Source organism: Sapajus apella, unplaced genomic scaffold, assembly GCF_009761245.1.
Source record: "Sapajus apella isolate SASKATOON/1434 unplaced genomic scaffold, GSC_monkey_1.0 scaffold80, whole genome shotgun sequence".
Lineage (NCBI taxonomy): Eukaryota > Metazoa > Chordata > Mammalia > Primates > Cebidae > Sapajus > Sapajus apella.
Window position 1 is genome coordinate 7,616,732 of NW_022437020.1, and position 16,067 is coordinate 7,632,798.

Below are 16,067 nucleotides of genomic sequence, written 5' to 3' on the forward strand. Positions count from 1 at the left end.
GAGGGCCTGGCCACGTGCTTTCTGAAATTTGAATGCAATACCACGGTCTCTGCCCTCACTAGGAGGCCTAGTGGGCTCACAGAGGAGGGGCCGAGAACTCAGGCTGCCTGGGTTTGCATTTTTCTCTTTACTGGAGAGCTGTGTGCCCTTGACCAAGATGCTGTCTCTGCGCCCCAGCCTTCTTACCTGTGCAGGGAGGATGCAGCTGTAGGCCTTGCGTTGGGGGTGGCTGGGACTGCATAAGTTACAGACATGACAGTGGCCATGGTGCCTGGCGCTCAGTATCAGCCAGGGATGGTAAAGGCCTAGGAAGGGGATGCTGTGGGGCTATGTCTTGTCCCCTGAAGTGGGCCAGAAGCCCCACGCAGGGCTGGCTCCTGTCTTGTGTACCTCAGAGTCCTGAACTCTATGAAGCTTTGGTGATGGTTTGGAGTTCTCCTGGAAGAGCAACAGAGCTATTCCCCTTGGATGGGGCTGGGTGGGGGAAGACATATTTTTCTCCGGGTAGCAATGTACCTTCTGTTCTAACTTGGGCAGCTCAAGGGAGAGGCCCGGTGGTGCCCGAGGCTGGTAGCTGAGCCAGGCCGGGATCTGAACTAGACCAGGACCTGTAAAACCTGGTCTTCCTCCCCACACCCTGCTCTGGTTCCTCAGCTGTAGGACGCCACCCCTTCTGCTGCTGTCATCCTCGGGTGCAGACCCTTGGAGCCTGGCTTTTACCCTGAACCTTCCTCTGATTATACAGACCACAGAACTTTCTCGGCAGTGGAAGCTGTTTGTGTTTCTGGATCCTAAAATGCTTGGTCATGAGGGTGTGGGATTAAGGGGTTGGTGTCCTGTTTCCTGGCTTCTGCCCTGAGCGAAGGGCTGGGGCTCTGGACTCTGGCCCCTGGACATCCCCTGTCCACACACAGTGCTCTGCAGTCACTGTCCCAGCAGGTCTACCGGGCGCACCTCTGGGAGAGCGCCTCATGCCTCCTTTCTTCCAGCTGCCCACAGGGTTCTTACGTTCATGGGCTCACCATGTTGAAACGGATAGAAATACAACTCGATGAGGTTTGCCCAAGCTGCCAAACCCCTGCTCAGGTGTAGGCGCCCTGCCCCGTTTTTGTGCCCAGCTCTCAGCAGTAAGATCAGCATTTCCCAGGGGCTCTGGTTCTGGATGCCCTTTCCCATGTGCAGTGTATTTCTTGTAACCGGAGTTAGTGACTTCACATGTTGCTCTAGCAACTGAGAAACTGTTGCACTGAGCTGACAGCAGCCCAGGGGGGTGTCCATGAGTTACTGGCTGGACAGGCATCCTGGTGCTAAGCCCCTCACCAGCAGGCTGGGTCTGCTGGGACCACTCTCTGTTCAGCTCTGGGATCTGAAGCAGTAGATGTGAATAGCCTAATGAAACTCTGTAATTTTAGAATTTGGGAGCAGACATAGTCAAAGAAATCACTTAGTTCGGTACTTTTCACCATTTTATCAAAGGAGATAACAAGATGCCAATTTGGATGCAGTGAGGCCCCTCCTGGGGGTGGCGTTGGGGGGGTGCTGCTGATGAGAAGCGCTTTAGCACTACCTTTTCTATCTGCCTGCCTTCTACTTTTTGTCATCCTGGCCCCTGGAACATAGTTTGAAACCACAGATGCAGTTTGGCTGCCTTATAAGTGTCAGTCCCTGCTCTGCTCCTCGTCAGTCCTCTGCAAGCTGCACCCCCCAGCTGTGACTCCAGGAAGACCCCAGTGGGGATGTAGCTGCTCTGGGGGCTCTCTAGCTGGGGGTGATATGCCATGCCTTGGGCCCACATCTCTCCAGTGCCCACTTGCTCCTGCTCCTTTTCACCCTCGCTGAGAAAGCTTTCTAGAAGGGCTTGGCTCTCCAGTACTGCCAAAGACCTAGCCTGGTCATTTTGTTCACTGGGCTGGAATGGGTTGAGCACCATGCTGGGCACCAGGGAAGTGGTAGTGAGTGGAGCAGGCAGCGTGGCCCAGGTCTGCTGAGCCTGGTGGGTGGGCTTGCCAGCCCTGTGGGGCAACCTTGCCGAAGCCACCTCTTTAGGTAGAGGTCCTAAAACATGTGACACTATGGACATTGGCCACATACCACATAATACGTTTTATTAGAGGCACTTCTTACTCTTCCATTTCCTAATGAATTATCTTTTAAAATTATTTTTACAGGGCCTTACTGGAAGGAGAAAGTAATCCAGAGGTAGTGGTCTGGGCTGAGCACGCTGAAAACATACCATCAGGTAAATAAAAGCTAACTATTTAACTTAGCTTTAAGCATCTGAACTGTTTATTCTGTGGTTAGATAGTAAAGTAGCATCATCTAGAAGAACGGGTTAGACGTGGTATTTAGATAACAGGAGTTCATCTCTCATTTAAGTACCAAATAGATTTTGGTGTAGTGTGGCATAATTTCAGTTATGTGAATGAGAATGTTTGCGAAGGTGCTTGATAAACTTGGTTCCTCCCTCGACGGGATGCAGGAGCGGAAGGGGCTGATGGCAATGGGCAGTGTAGGGGCGACGAGGGTTGCACGTGGACTTGAGTTTCACACCCTTGGAAGGGGCACTCCTTCCATTTCCAGACCAAGGAGTTATGGTTACACCTGTAGAGGGAGGGCTGGCCGGCAACACTCGGGAACCTGCTACCCTAACAGGCGACAGAGGTGGGAGTGGTTGCATTGCTCCCACCACCGTAGGCTGGTGTGGGCAGCTCAGGAAAATGTGTCCTGGTGCCCTGAAGACTATCTTACTCAGGTCAGGAGCCCATCCTTCCTGTGGCTGCAGAACTGACATAAGAGAATTAATGTTCATTAGAAAGACCCTAAGAACCTGAGGGATAACTTGTTTTTTAACCTTATAAAGCCCTATAGAATCTTAAAGAGCTCTGGCCAAGCCAAGGTAGATTAAATTACATATAGAATGTTGTGCTCACTCCTTCTGCAGCATGGTTTTAGTCTTCGTTGTTCCCTTGGGCACCTCATGGTTTTGACAGATCACTGGGTTGAGAATAATATTTGGGTTCTAATCATATAAAACTGGAAGGGATCTGGTCTTAGACAACATGCAGCGACTTTCTAATTTTGAAAGTACGTTTGAAGAAAGCAAAGATGTTCATGGAAGGGTAGGCACTGGTCAGCCTGCCTGCCATCAGTTAACATATGACATCTACAAAAGAAGAAGAATTAACTCCCCAGATTTCAAGGTTTACTTAGTTACCTAAATTTGTAACCTGTGAATACTGAAGTTTAGACATACGTGTAACCTAGAGAGAGGGGAGAAGGAAGAAAAGGGCCCAGGAGCTCCCAGAAAGACCAACAGCCTAAGCCAGGGCCTTGCTCAGATTTTACCAGTTGTGATTTTGGAGCCAAGGGAGAGCACGTGGAGGGGCTGACAGCTGCTGCCGTCAACTTGCTTCATTTATTTGTTATTTTTCAAGCTTCTTGATGGAAATGGAGAACTTCATGTTTGTAAACTAAATGGATTTTGGCAATTACATATTATGCCAAAAGCTTTAGAATAAAAATTATTAATTGTGAATTCTTTTATTAGACTTTGAGCTTCCAGATAGCTCTGTTCTATTGAATGAATGTGCAGGTAAATTCCTAGATAGTGAATTTATCAATACTTATTAGTGTGCTTGTGTTTCTTTTGTAATATTGCATAAAATAATGTTGGCCCCTTGCTCACTAGCTGACAGGTCTAAACCCAGCCTGTAATCTTCCATATTTCCTGTTGAATCTTAATTATAAATGAGATGGTTCCTGCACTGTTTCCTAGGGTTCATCTTCCGGGACTTCTCAGTTGACCTGAAAAGAGGAGCTTTGTAGAAAATGTCCTGGTCTGGTCTCTTCCCTGTATTTTAGAATCTGTCCAAAGAAGGCCTCTGGCCTTGGCTGCCATAAGGGAGAGAGAAGGCCCTGTCTCCGCTGATCCAGCTAGGGTGTGGGTGGACACTGGGGCCCTCTCAGCATGGATGGTGCTCCTGCTTACGTTCTAACCGCCCGCTGCCGTTCCTGAAGAGCAGTTTACCTTGCTGGGGTTTGTACCCCTCAAAGGGTAGCACTCTGCAAACAGCCTAGAGCAAAGCTGGAAGCCCTGAGGACTGCCTCCCAACTTCAGGGTCATGACACTAAGACAGATCGGGGTGTTTCTGAGAACACAGGCACCTTTTCAGATGAGAAAGTTGTTAAGTGTAAAAATAAAAGATCAGAAAACTAAACAAAGTTAAAGTGTTTAATATTTGTATGGAAATCGGGAAGTTAAATTATTTAATACTTGTATGGAAATCAGTGAAAAATAAGAGCATATTAAATAGTGGAGGATAATGCTTTTGGTGTTTAATAGTGACATACTTTGTAATTATAGAGCTCTTCTTTGCTGAAGTAGTAAATCAAACTTAACAAAGCAGAAATTACTGATTTAAAAATATAAGATTGTGAAATTTTAGCCACAAAAACTAGCACCTCTGACCTATATGGCATTTGCATTATGCTTTACGATTAATGTTAAGATGAGTGAGTATTTTAACATCAGTAACTGGAGAAACGTGTTAGGCTAAAGTATTTGTAGTGCTACCTTTTATTGTAACAGGATTTTGTAAATGGCCAAAAAATAATTTGAGCACTGAGTATAACTTATTTATGATGAGCTTTCTGTGGTAACAATATATATTTATTATGATGGAATGAGATTTGACCTGCAATGATGCTTTTAGATGGAAAAGGGTAATGATGCCTGTCATTTTAATGAACTGTTTATTCAATTTCTACAGAATTCAGAAAGAAATCCTATCATTATACCGACTCAGTATTACAGAGGGAAAATGAAAGAAATCTATTTTCAAGGCAGAAAGCACCTTTGGCGAGTTTAAATCACGGCTCAGCTCTGTATTCTAGCCTGTCAGGGCACCGGGGATCTCAGACGGCCACATCTATTGGAGGTGCTGCCAGAAGAGGCTTCCTGGGCTCGAGATATTCTTCCTCGACCACTACCCAGCAGGAAAACTCTTACGTCAACAGTCAAACCAGTGTCAGAACTTTCTCTCCAACCTATGGCCTTTTAAGAAATACTGAGGCTCAAGTGAAAACATTCCTTGACAGACCAAAAGCTGGAGATACAAGGGAGGTCCCTGTTTACATAGCTGAAGATTCCACTGTTGCCCGCCAGTCGTACCGGGAACGCCAAGACAATGTGGTGGCAAGTGCTTTGGAAACCACACGGCCGAATGAGAGGACCGTCACTCTGGGAAAGAAAACAGAAATGAAAGCCACAAGGGAGCAAGAAAGAAACAGACCGGAAACCATCCGAACAAAGCCAGAAGAGAAAATGTTCGATTCTAAAGAGAAGGCTTCCGAGGAGAGGAACCTAAGATGGGAAGAACTGACGAAGTTAGATAAAGAAGCGAGACAGAGAGAAAGCCAGCAGATGAGGGAGAAGGCCAAGGAGAAGGACCCACTGAAGGACAAAAGCGTGCGAGAGAGAGAGATACCGATTAGTCTAGAAGCATCCCAGGACAGAAGAGCAGAGGTGTCCCCGAAAAGTTTGCAGACGCCCGTGAAGGATGCTGGTGGCGGGACCGGTAGAGAGGCAAAAGCAAGAGAGCTGCAGTTCACGTTGGGCAACAGTGATGCCCCTGGCTCTCTGCCAGGCGATTCCATGACAGAAACCGTAGCAGAAAACATCGTTACCAGCATCTTGAAGCAGTTCACTCAGTCTCCAGAGACAGAAGCATCTGCTGATTCTTTTCCAGACACAAAAGTCACTTACGTGGACAGAAAAGAGCTTCCTGGGGAAAGGAAAACGAAGACCGAAATAGTTGTGGAGTCTAAACTGACCGAGGACATTGATGTTTCCGATGAAGCTGGCCTGGACTACCTTTTAAGCAAGGACATTAAGGAAGTGGGGCTGAAAGGCAAGTCCACTGAGCAGATGATAGGAGACATCATCAACCTCGGCCTGAAAGGGAGGGAGGGCAGAGCGAAGGTCGTCAATGTGGAGATCGTCGAGGAGCCCGTGAGCTATGTCAGTGGGGGGACGCCAGAGGAATTTTCTGTCCCATTTGAAGTGGAGGAGGTTGATGATGTGTCCCCAGGCTCTGGAGGGATGGTTAAGGAAGAGGAAGGTTATGGAGAGAGAGATGTCACATTCTCAGTTAATCAGCATCAGAGGACCAAGCAGCCCCAAGAGAATGTGACTCATGTTGAAGAAGTGACAGAGGCAGGTGACTCGGAGGGTGAGCAGAGTTATTTTGTGTCAACTCCAGATGAATACCCGGGGGGGCATGACAGAGATGACGGTTCTGTGTATGGGCAGATCCACATCGAGGAGGAATCCACCATCAGGTACTCTTGGCAGGATGAAATTGTGCAGGGGACTCGAAGGAGGACACAGAGGGACAGTGCAGTGGGCGAGAAGGTTGTGAAGCCCTCGGATGTGCCAGCGCCCTCTCTGGAGGGGGACCTGGGTTCCACTCACTGGAAAGAACAAGCTAGAAGTGGTGAATTTCATGCTGAAGCCACCGTCATTGAAAAAGAAATTAAAATACCCCATGAATTCCACACCTCCATGAAGGGCATCTCCACCAAGGAGCCCCGGCAGCAGCTGGTGGAGGTCATCGGGCAGCTGGAGGAAACCCTGCCCGAGCGCATGAGGGAAGAGCTGGCTGCCCTCACCAGTGAGGGGCAGGGTGGGCCGGGGAGCGTTTCCGTGGACGTCAAGAAGATCCAGGCTGCTGGTGGCGGCTCCGTGACCCTGGTTGCTGAGGTCAACCTCTCACAAACCGTGGATGCCGATCAGTTAGACCTAGAGGAGCTGAGCAGAGATGAGGCTGGTGAGATGGAGAAAGCCGTGGAGTCAGTGGTTCGGGAGAGCCTGAGCAAGCAACGCAGCCCTGCGCCCGGCAGCCCAGATGAGGCAGATGGAGCAGAGGCCCCCGGCACTGGTGTTCGCTTCAGGCGTTGGGCCACCAGGGAGCTGTACATCCCCTCAGGCGAGAGCGAGGATGTGGGCCGCACCACTCACAGCTCGGGACGGCCCAGTCCTCAGGGCCCAGTGTCGGCCACTGTGGAGGTCAGCAGCCCCACGGGTTTTGCCCAGTCACAGGTGTTGGAGGATGTGAGTCAGGCTGCAAGGCACATTACACTTGGCCCCTCTGAGGTCTGGAGGACTGAGCGAATGTCATATGAAGGACCCACTGTGGAAGTGGTGGAGGTAAGTGAGGGAGGTGACCTAAGTCAGGCAGTGAGCCCAACCGGAGCCAGCCGGTCTGTGAGGCATGTCACGCTGAGTCCCGATCAGAGTCCACTGTCCAGAGAAGTCATCTTCCGAGGCCCTGCCCCTGCCTGTCCGGAGGGTGGGGGCTCACCAGAGCCTGGCCCGGCAGAGTTTTCTGCAGATATGGATGGATCAGGGAGGCATAGCACATTTGGCTCCAGACAATTTCATGCTGAAAAGGAGATTATTTTTCAGGGCCCCATTTCTGCTGCAGGGAAGGTTGGTGATTATTTTGCAACAGAAGAGTCAGTGGGTACCCAGATTTCTGTAAGGCAACTCCAGTTAGGCCCTAGAGAAGGGTTCAGTGGGCAGATCCAATTCACAGCTCCACTTTCAGACGAGCTGGAGTTGGGTGTCAGAGGAGATTCTATACACACGGAAGGGTTGCCAGGGAGCAGCACGTCCATCAGGCACATCAGCCTTGGGCCTCAGAGGCATCAGACCACCGAGCAGATAGTTTACCATGGGCTGCTTCCCCAACCCGGGGAATCTGGTGACTCAGAGAGCACTGTGCACAGGGAGAGCTCAGCAGATGTGCCCCAGGCCACTCATAGTCATACCATAGGTAGAAAAACCTTTATGACTGAAAAGAGCACCTTCCAAAGTGTCGTTTCAGAATCTCCTCAGGAGGATAATGCAGGGGACATGCCAGGGGCAGAAGTGACATCGGGTATTAGCAGATCCTTTAGGCACATTCAGCTAGGTCCTACAGAAAATGAAACCTCTGAACATGTTGTCATCCGTGGACCTGTGTCCAGAACATTAGTGCTTGCTGGTTCAGTGGCCTCCCCTGAGCTAGGGGAGTTAGCAGACAGCAGAGGAACGCTTAGGCACATTGCACCAGGGCCCAAAGAAACTTCGTTTACCTTTCAGATGGATGTGAGTAACGTAGAGGCCATCCGCAGCCGGACACAGGAAGCAGGAGCTCGCGGTGTGTCTGACCATGGTACCTGGAGAGACACAGACAGTAGGGATGATCAGGCAGTTGGCGTGAGCTTTAAGGCCTCTGCTGGGGAAGGAGAACTGGGCAAGGAGCAGGCCATGTTTGATAAGAAGGTGCAGCTACAAAGAATGGTAGACCAAAGGTCAGTGATTTCGGATGAAAAGAAAGTTGCCCTCCTCTATCTAGACAATGAGGAGGAGGAGAATGATGGGCATTGGTTTTAATAAGCAGAAACATTTTGTTTTAATGGTATCCTATTGGCAACATACCAACATTCAAAGGCCTTATTTTAAGGCGCAGGGAGTCCATTAAAATCTCCTCTTTTTTGCTTTCTTAGAGAGTACTCCAGGCAGTGTCAATTTATATTACTCCATAAAGATTTCCAGTTAATTCATGCCTTAAAAGACACTGCAATTTAAAAAAAAAAAAACATTTTTTTTTTTTCCCTGGAGTCTTCTCTCCACTCCTGGAGGTGATTTCTATGTTTTGCACCTGGTCACAGACATGGCTTGCATCTGTTTGAATAACAGTTAATTATAGATGTCAAAACATTAACCAGATTAAAGTAATATATTTAAGAGTAAATTTTGCTTGCATGTGCTAATATGAAATAATAAACTAACATTGTAGGGGAAAAATAAATACATTTTAGACTCTTTCTAAAAAGTCTTTTCAAAAAGAAATTGTAGGAAATAAGCAGACTGTTTATGTTAAAAAATTTTTGCTAAATAAATGATTTCATCTTTAGGAAAAAGTTACTTGCCATATAGAGTTAAATTTATCTTAAGACTCGAATGAATTGCTTTCTATATACAGAACTTTTTAAAATATAGTATTTATGGAGAGGACAGCTGTAGTCTGTTGTGGTATTTCACATTCTGTTTGCACAGGTTCCCCTGCACTGGTAGGGTAGCTGAGGATTGGTACCATTTCATTTTTTGGCACTAGGTCATTAAGTAGCACACAGTCTGAACACCCTTTTTTTGTTATAGCCTAAGTTCTGGAGTGGCCAGTTCCTATCAGACTGTGCAGACTTGAGCTTCTCTGCATCTTAGCCCTCAGCACCCAAATGTTTCATTTCACTGGGGGGAGGTAGACCTTGAAGGCAATGAAGAATGCTGATGCTCAGACTGCAGCTGGACTGGCAAGTTGGCTGTGTGCAGGAAAAATGGAAACACACAGTGGACCATGCCTCCTAAAGACGCCTTTCCCAGCCTTCCATTCACAGGATGCAGGTCTTTCTGAGCTCAGGGGTGAAAGATAAAAACAACCGTGAACCCACCTCACGGAAGCTTTTTTGCACTTTCAACAGAAGTCATTGCAATTGGGGTGTTTTGTCCAGAGAAACAATCTATTAAATAGAAGGATGTTTTGGGGAAGGAACTGGGTATCTCTTCTGCAGCCCAGCACTGAGATACCTGGGGTGTGAGAAAGGCCTCCACACTCATGGGCCGCAGAGCGTGGACCTGTAGATAGGCACCACCGGGTTTCAGATACTGGGATGAGCATGCTTCATTGGACACGTGGGTATTGCTTTTAAAGCTTCCGTCTGTAAAGTGTAGCATCATATGGAAAGAGGATTGCTAGCAGTACGGCATTTTTCCAGTCCAGGCTAGCTTCTTTCACGTCATGTCGTCTCAGTTGTACTTTCTGTAACACAGTATCATAGCACTGACTAGTACACTGAGGAGTAAAACTGAGGTAGCCCCACGCTCAGGCAGGCTACAATGATGGCACTGGAGGGTCTTCCCTCTCAGACTCGTGGAGGCCCTTGGACCCCCAGGGCCCACGTCTCCCCAGATCCTGGGAGTGCCTACCGCAGGCGGTTTCTGGAGAGTGCATTTTCTTAATCGGTCAATGGAGGAGAAATGCAGCACAGCTTTCCAGATGACATTTGAAAAACACTGCGAATCAGAGTATGGAAAGAAAGTTGATTTGAATTGCAAGTTTAAACCTTTGTTGTCCATCTGCCAAATTAACTAGTGATTGTCAGATTGGGATGGAGGTGACTGCTTTGTAAAGATTTGTCATTTCTAATACAAAGATGTGCTGATTTTATCTGTAACAGGTAATGGTTTTTGGATAGATGATTGATTGGTGAGAATTTGGTTAAGGTGACAGTCTCCTGTCTGATGACCAGAAAGACTGGCGGTGAGGGGTCTAAGTCTAAGTGGGCTCAGTTTGATGTCAGTGTCTGGTCTCATGACTTGTAAATGGAAGCTGATGCAAACAGGTAATTAATGTTATGACCCACTTGTATTTACTTTGGGAAATGTCTTAGATCTTGTCATCTGCAAGTTTGGGACACAAAGCTTCGAGAAATATTCTGCCAGAAGTATTTATGAGTATGGAATCAAACTATTGTTGGTTGCTAAATCTGTGAATCACCCAGGAGAGTGCCCTTGACATTGTGACAGGTCACCCCAAAGCTCCATGTCCTTTAAAACCAGTCGCTCTGGACACAAGATAAATCACTTTGTGGTTGGATGGGGCTGGAACACAACCAGTCTTTTTGTATTTATTGTTATTTAGACAAACAGTACTCACTGAATGTTTTCCAGTTTCCCACTGGTTGTTTTGCTATTGTTTGTTTAAGGTGTATATTTAGAATGGCATCATCTAAGAAGCTGATTTTGCTAAACCCCTGTTCCCTACAATGGGAAGTGTCACAAGAATGTACAAAAATAAAAATCTGAGGAAAAAACCCACATTGTTCTTAAAGAGAATGAATATTTTAAGTAGATTTTTGATGTTTCCTTTAAATTCTAAATAAAGAATCTATGTGTTTACATGCATGTTTTTTGGGTAGCAGAGTATTACTGGGCAGAATTCATACGTAAAGTTCCAGTTTCTAATTCCTCAATATTGTAAGCACAGAGCTAGAAAGCGTGGCAGACAGAGTATAAGCCAACTGGCTTGTATTCAGATATACCCTGGACAATTTGGAGTAAACATGTCATCACAGCCTGAAAGACTAGTGCCAGTAGGATACCACCAACCATCCCGTTTGGGATGAAGAGGTTTCTTGGGATGTGGGACTCTGAGTGCTAAAACCAAGACTGGCCTGGGCATAGTTGGTTGCATTATAAGTGCAAATTGGAGGGTTAACCAAGAAATGGCCATGGCCATTTCTTAGGGGCTTGAAAAAACTGAGGTAGTTTGAGACACAGGAGCAGCTAGATATCCTTACCTGTTTGTAGCCCCTTACCAAAAATACAAAAACACAAGTAGCTGTAGTCTTCCTCTCCTGTTGAAGTCAACAGAATTAACAGATGGGCAACATTGGAGGGAGCATTCCTAAATTCATGCTTTCCTGGGGTGGGGGCACTAAATTTAAAAAATGTGTTTTAGCCTTTGTGATTCCAAGATACCTTTCAAAAAATACAGAAAGGAAGAAGTAACACTAGGATGCACATTTATTTCAAAAACCCAGCATGGACTCTCAGTTCAGGCTGCTATAACAGGGAGCCATAACCTGAGAGACATTTATTTCTTACAGTTCTGGAGGCTGGGAAGTCTCGAGGTGCCAACAGATTCACTTCTCAGTGAGCGCTCTCTTCCTGGCCTGCAGATGGCTGCCTTCTCACTGTGTCCTCCCATGGTGGAGAGAGAGATCATTTCTCTTGTGTCTCTTCTTACAAAGCACTAATCATATTCATCAGGGCTCTACTCTCATGACCTAATCACCTCTCCAAGGCCCCACGTCCTAATGTCATCTCTTTGGGGATTAGGGCTTCAACATGAATTGGAGGCACACAAACATTCAGCCCATAGCAGACTCCACCTGTGTCAACTAGATAGGACACAGGGTGAGTAGTGACCACATCTTACACCCTTTTAGCACACTGCTGATGTCCCGCAGGCCAGGATCTGGGACCAGTGTGTACCAGCAAGGATGATCTGTGGGGTCAGGTGTCAGGCTTCTGAGGAAGACATGGACCCTGCTTTTTTCTACCCTGTCGTGGCTCTATTGAGTTTATTTTCCCCATCAATTCTTGAGGTGGGGCCCTGCACAGATGGCCCCAGGATGGTTTGGATGTCCCACAGGGGGCTGGAGGGGAGGGCCCTGTGCTGCAATCTGCTGCCATCCTAGTACTGGCCTGCAGCCTCACTGGCCATGGTCTGTGGGATGAGGGGAGGGAAGTGAAGGGATGCATTGCCCACACCTGCATCCCTACTCCTGGGTGCTCCATCCATCTTGATCCGGCAGTGGCTCTCATCTTTGACATTGTGGAGAAACATGCTCAAAGCTTCCTATTAGACTTGGCCATCCTCACATGACTAAGGCGTCCCTCCAAGGAGCTGAAGACTGCTGTGCACATGACAGTGTGTCAACTCAGGAAGCAGCTCCAGGTGGTGTCCAGATTTGTCCTGCCTGCAGTAGAGGCCAGACAAGGGATGCGAAGCAGCAGGGAATCAGTGCCACCCCCCAGCAGCCTCCTGCTGGCCTTTCTTTTCAGTCCCTTACACCTGCCTCCCGGCCCCAGGCCTAGTCAGGCGCACCAAGTCCGCTGCATTGGCCTCCTGCCCCTCCTACTCTGCTCTTTCGCTCTCATGGGTGCTGCCCCTGCTGCCTACCAATCCCACCAGCATAGACCTAATTCCTGGTGCTGTGCCGGGCTGTGACTGTGTCTTGTCTACTGCCGTGCCCCCAGTTCTTAGCACATGCCTGGTACAGACCAGGTGCTCAACACAGTTCAAAGAGTAACCAAGGACACACATAAAGGGCGCTGTCTCTGAACCCCTTTCAGGCTCCAAGGAACTCCGAGGCAGGCTGCACTTTGAAAACACATGCCGACACCAGTGCGTTCAAGTTTCCCTTTATTAGCATTTTCTTCTCATGTTATTCTTGATTCCTGTTAACCTCCTATAAGAAAGGGCTTCTTTCTGAATTTCAGTGTTCCAGATCTGACTCCAGACCTATGCAAGGATTTGTGTGTACCAGTAGATGCCAGGCTGACTCCTGCAGAGGCCGCTCTGAAATTTTGAAGAGAAGTTTCAGCCACAGTAGTGCTGATGGGTAAAAATTCTTGCTGGCAAGAAAAAACACTTAGGTGATTAAAAGAAAAATGCTTTCTAGCATATATCACACTGAAGGGCATCCACAGTTCACAATGTGGCCCACAGGAGGCTTTCGGTCTCACTGTTGCATGTTGGAGCCAACAGTTGGCCTTGGAAATCTGTATGCTGACTGTTGAATTCCATCTTCTAGGTGGAGACAGATGTGTACAGCACCCTAATTGGCAGTGCCCAGGAATGTCCTAGGGTGGGGGCCTCAGTCTGCTGCTGTGCTGGGCCGGGCCTTCCCCAGCATGGTGTCCTGAGGGACGCTGGTGCAGAAGGCCACTTTGCCTTTCGATGCCTGCCTTGGCTTCACAGCAATCTCGGGGGCCCTGCAGACAAGCAGAGGGTGAGGTGAGTGTGGTGCCCCTCAGCCTCCCACACTGTTCCCATCCAGCCTTTGCTGCCCAGCAGGTGTCCAGACCCATTCAGGAGAAGCCTCAGGAGGGGATATACATGAGGGGAGAATTGTGGCACGAGAGCATAGAACATGAGATGTTTTATTCCCATCTTTTATTTTTTATTATTTTTTTTTTCAGACAGAGTCTCACTCTGTCACCCAAGCTGGAGTACAGTGGCCCAGTCTCAGCTCCCTGCAACCTCCAACCCCTCTGTTCAAGTGATTCTCCTGCCTCAGCCTCCTGAGTAGCTGGGATTAGGCACATGCCACCATGCCCGGCTGATTTTTGTATTTTTAGTAGAGACGAGGTTTTGCTGTGTTGGCGAGTCTGATCTCAAACTCCTGGCCTCGAGAGATCCACTGCCTCGGCCTCCAAAGGTGCCGTGATTACAGGCATGAGCCACCTCGCCTGGCCCTTCCCATCTTTTAAAGTCCCCTGTGACCATCCTCACTGAGCTGAGGCAATCAATGCTTAGCTGGCTTGGTGAGCAGGCCACGGGTGAGAAGGATGGTCCGGGCTGGGCTGGAGGCCTCCCTGGCTCACCTTGCTTGCTCTCAAAGGGTATGTTGCCCTGCTGGCCACGTTCAGTCTCTGCTGCAGGCTGTGGCCCTGTTCCCTGGAGCACAGACTCGGGTAACCCTAGGGATGCTCCCTGTGGACCAGGCTCTGTGAGGTGGGCCCTCCACAGCAGATTGCTGGGCCTCTGCTCAGGCTGAGAAAGGACATGGGGGGCAGCCTTCAAGGTCAAGTCAGTGAACTCTCCAGCTCCAGTCCTGATAGGCATCCGAGGGCAGAGGGAAGCTGGAAGCAGGGCTGCAGGAGGCCACAGGAGCTCTAGGGCCCACCCCTTGCAGCGGGTGCCTTAGCCTGCAGGGGGCTAGTCTGCAGGAGGACAACATCCAGCAAATATTTCTGACTTAAAGGACAAATTCTTTCTAAATACCTGGGCAGAACCATAGAACCTTCTAGAAACAGCTTCCTCTTGAGATTCTGAATGGAAAGGGAATGAGATACTCAGAGAAAGTGTGAGGGAAGCCAACTCACATGGACAGGATGCCCATGGCCTGCTGGGTGGCCAGAGTCCTTTTGTCCTGCGGTCCATATAAGAAAGTCTGGATCTGGAGACACTGTAGAACACCAAGCAGCAATCATGAGGCTACAGAAATGTCGCTGAGAGCAGGAAAATACAGTCTCCCTTGAATGAGAGAAAGATCACTTCATTCTTAGACCCTGCTCTGATGGAATTAGCATGTTCTCCTAGTGACGGTCTGACGTTTAATTTGCATGTCCTGAGTGTTCTAGGCAAAAACATACAGTTTTAGCACTATTTCATAAAACTCTGTGATTATCTGTATGCAAAAAATATATTTAAAAATCATATTTTAAAAAATAAAGACAAGAACCTTGGTACTGACCAGTGGATGGGCTCCAGTTTCTATTTCTAAATGGTCCTTGCTATAGCCTGGAAAAGATTGTTTTAAAATGCTTTTGTTTTTTGTAAACACATATTCTACTTTTATTAATATATGGGCTTTCTATACTTTTTACTACACAGAGATGTCTTAGTTATTAGGAGTCAAATATTCAGCTTATGGATTATCCAGGGCTGGCTTTGGCTTGATTTTTCCTTTCTGCTTACTTGAAGTCTTGCCATTCGATTGCTTGTACTAGTCTAGGGCAAACTCAAGGAGAGGAGAAAGATTAAAGTTGTGCCAAAAATAGCCAAAATAGTTTTGAGAAAGAACGAGGTAGGGGAACTTGCTTTACTGGATGCCAAGACCCTTTTTTAAAAAAACTAAAGTAATTAAGACCACACGTTTTTCACCCAGAGACCAGTGGAACACAGCAGACAGACCAAGCCTTGACAGATGACAGAACTGGCCTTGCAGGATTGGTCAGGAAGAGGTGGGCAGGTCAATAAATGGTACTGGGACTGCTGGTTTTCCAAATGGAAGAAAGTGAATTGCTACCCCAAACCAAACACAAAAATTAAACCCAGAAAGATTTAAAGGACTAAATGTGAAATAGAAAACTTGGAGCTTTTAGATGAAAATACTGGAACATTATCTTTTTTTATTTTTTGAGACAGAGTCTCACTCTGTCGCCCAGCCTGGTGTGCAGTGGCATCATCTCAACTCACTGCAACCTCCGTCTCCTGGGTTCAAGAGATTTTCCTACCTCAGCCTCCCGAGTAGCTGGGGTTACAGGTGCCTGCCACCATGCTCAACTAATTTTTGTATTTTTAGTAGAGATGAGGTTTCACCATGTTGGCCAGGCTGGTCTCGAACTCCTGACTGCAGGTAGTCCACCTGCCTTGGCTTCCCAAAGTGCTAGAATTACAGGAGTGAGCCACCATGCACGACTGGAGAGTATCTTTATGATCCTGAGGTAG

General features: G+C 47.8%; 2 protein-coding genes across 9 annotated transcripts in view; one reads left to right on the plus strand and one right to left on the minus strand.

The window, feature by feature from the left end:
* The window catches only part of SYNM (synemin), a 30,354-nt gene extending 19,352 nt beyond the window's left edge, over positions 1-11,002 (plus strand). Inside the window, exons 3-5 of one of the 2 annotated variants that reach the window (XM_032252824.1) lie at positions 2,169-2,239; positions 4,770-7,207; positions 8,144-11,002. In XM_032252824.1, the coding sequence (XP_032108715.1) occupies positions 2,169-2,239; positions 4,770-7,207; positions 8,144-8,437 (2,803 nt within the window). In that variant the 3' untranslated portion in view covers positions 8,438-11,002. Of the gene's footprint in view, positions 1-2,168; positions 2,240-4,769 lie in introns of both variants that reach the window. The other variant, XM_032252823.1, reaches the window with a different exon arrangement.
* Positions 11,003-11,611: 609 nt separating this feature from the next.
* Positions 11,612-16,067, minus strand: part of TTC23 (tetratricopeptide repeat domain 23) — a 101,883-nt gene continuing 97,427 nt past the window's right edge. For 5 of the 7 annotated variants that reach the window (XM_032252827.1, XM_032252826.1, XM_032252829.1 and 2 more), the window contains 2 exons: positions 14,720-14,802; positions 11,612-13,606 (listed from right to left, as the gene is read on the minus strand). In XM_032252827.1, coding sequence (XP_032108718.1) covers positions 13,489-13,606; positions 14,720-14,802 — 201 coding nt within the window. In that variant the 3' untranslated portion in view covers positions 11,612-13,488. Of the gene's footprint in view, positions 13,607-14,708; positions 14,871-16,067 lie in introns of those variants that run through there. The other 2 variants (XR_004261151.1, XM_032252830.1) reach the window with 2 other exon arrangements.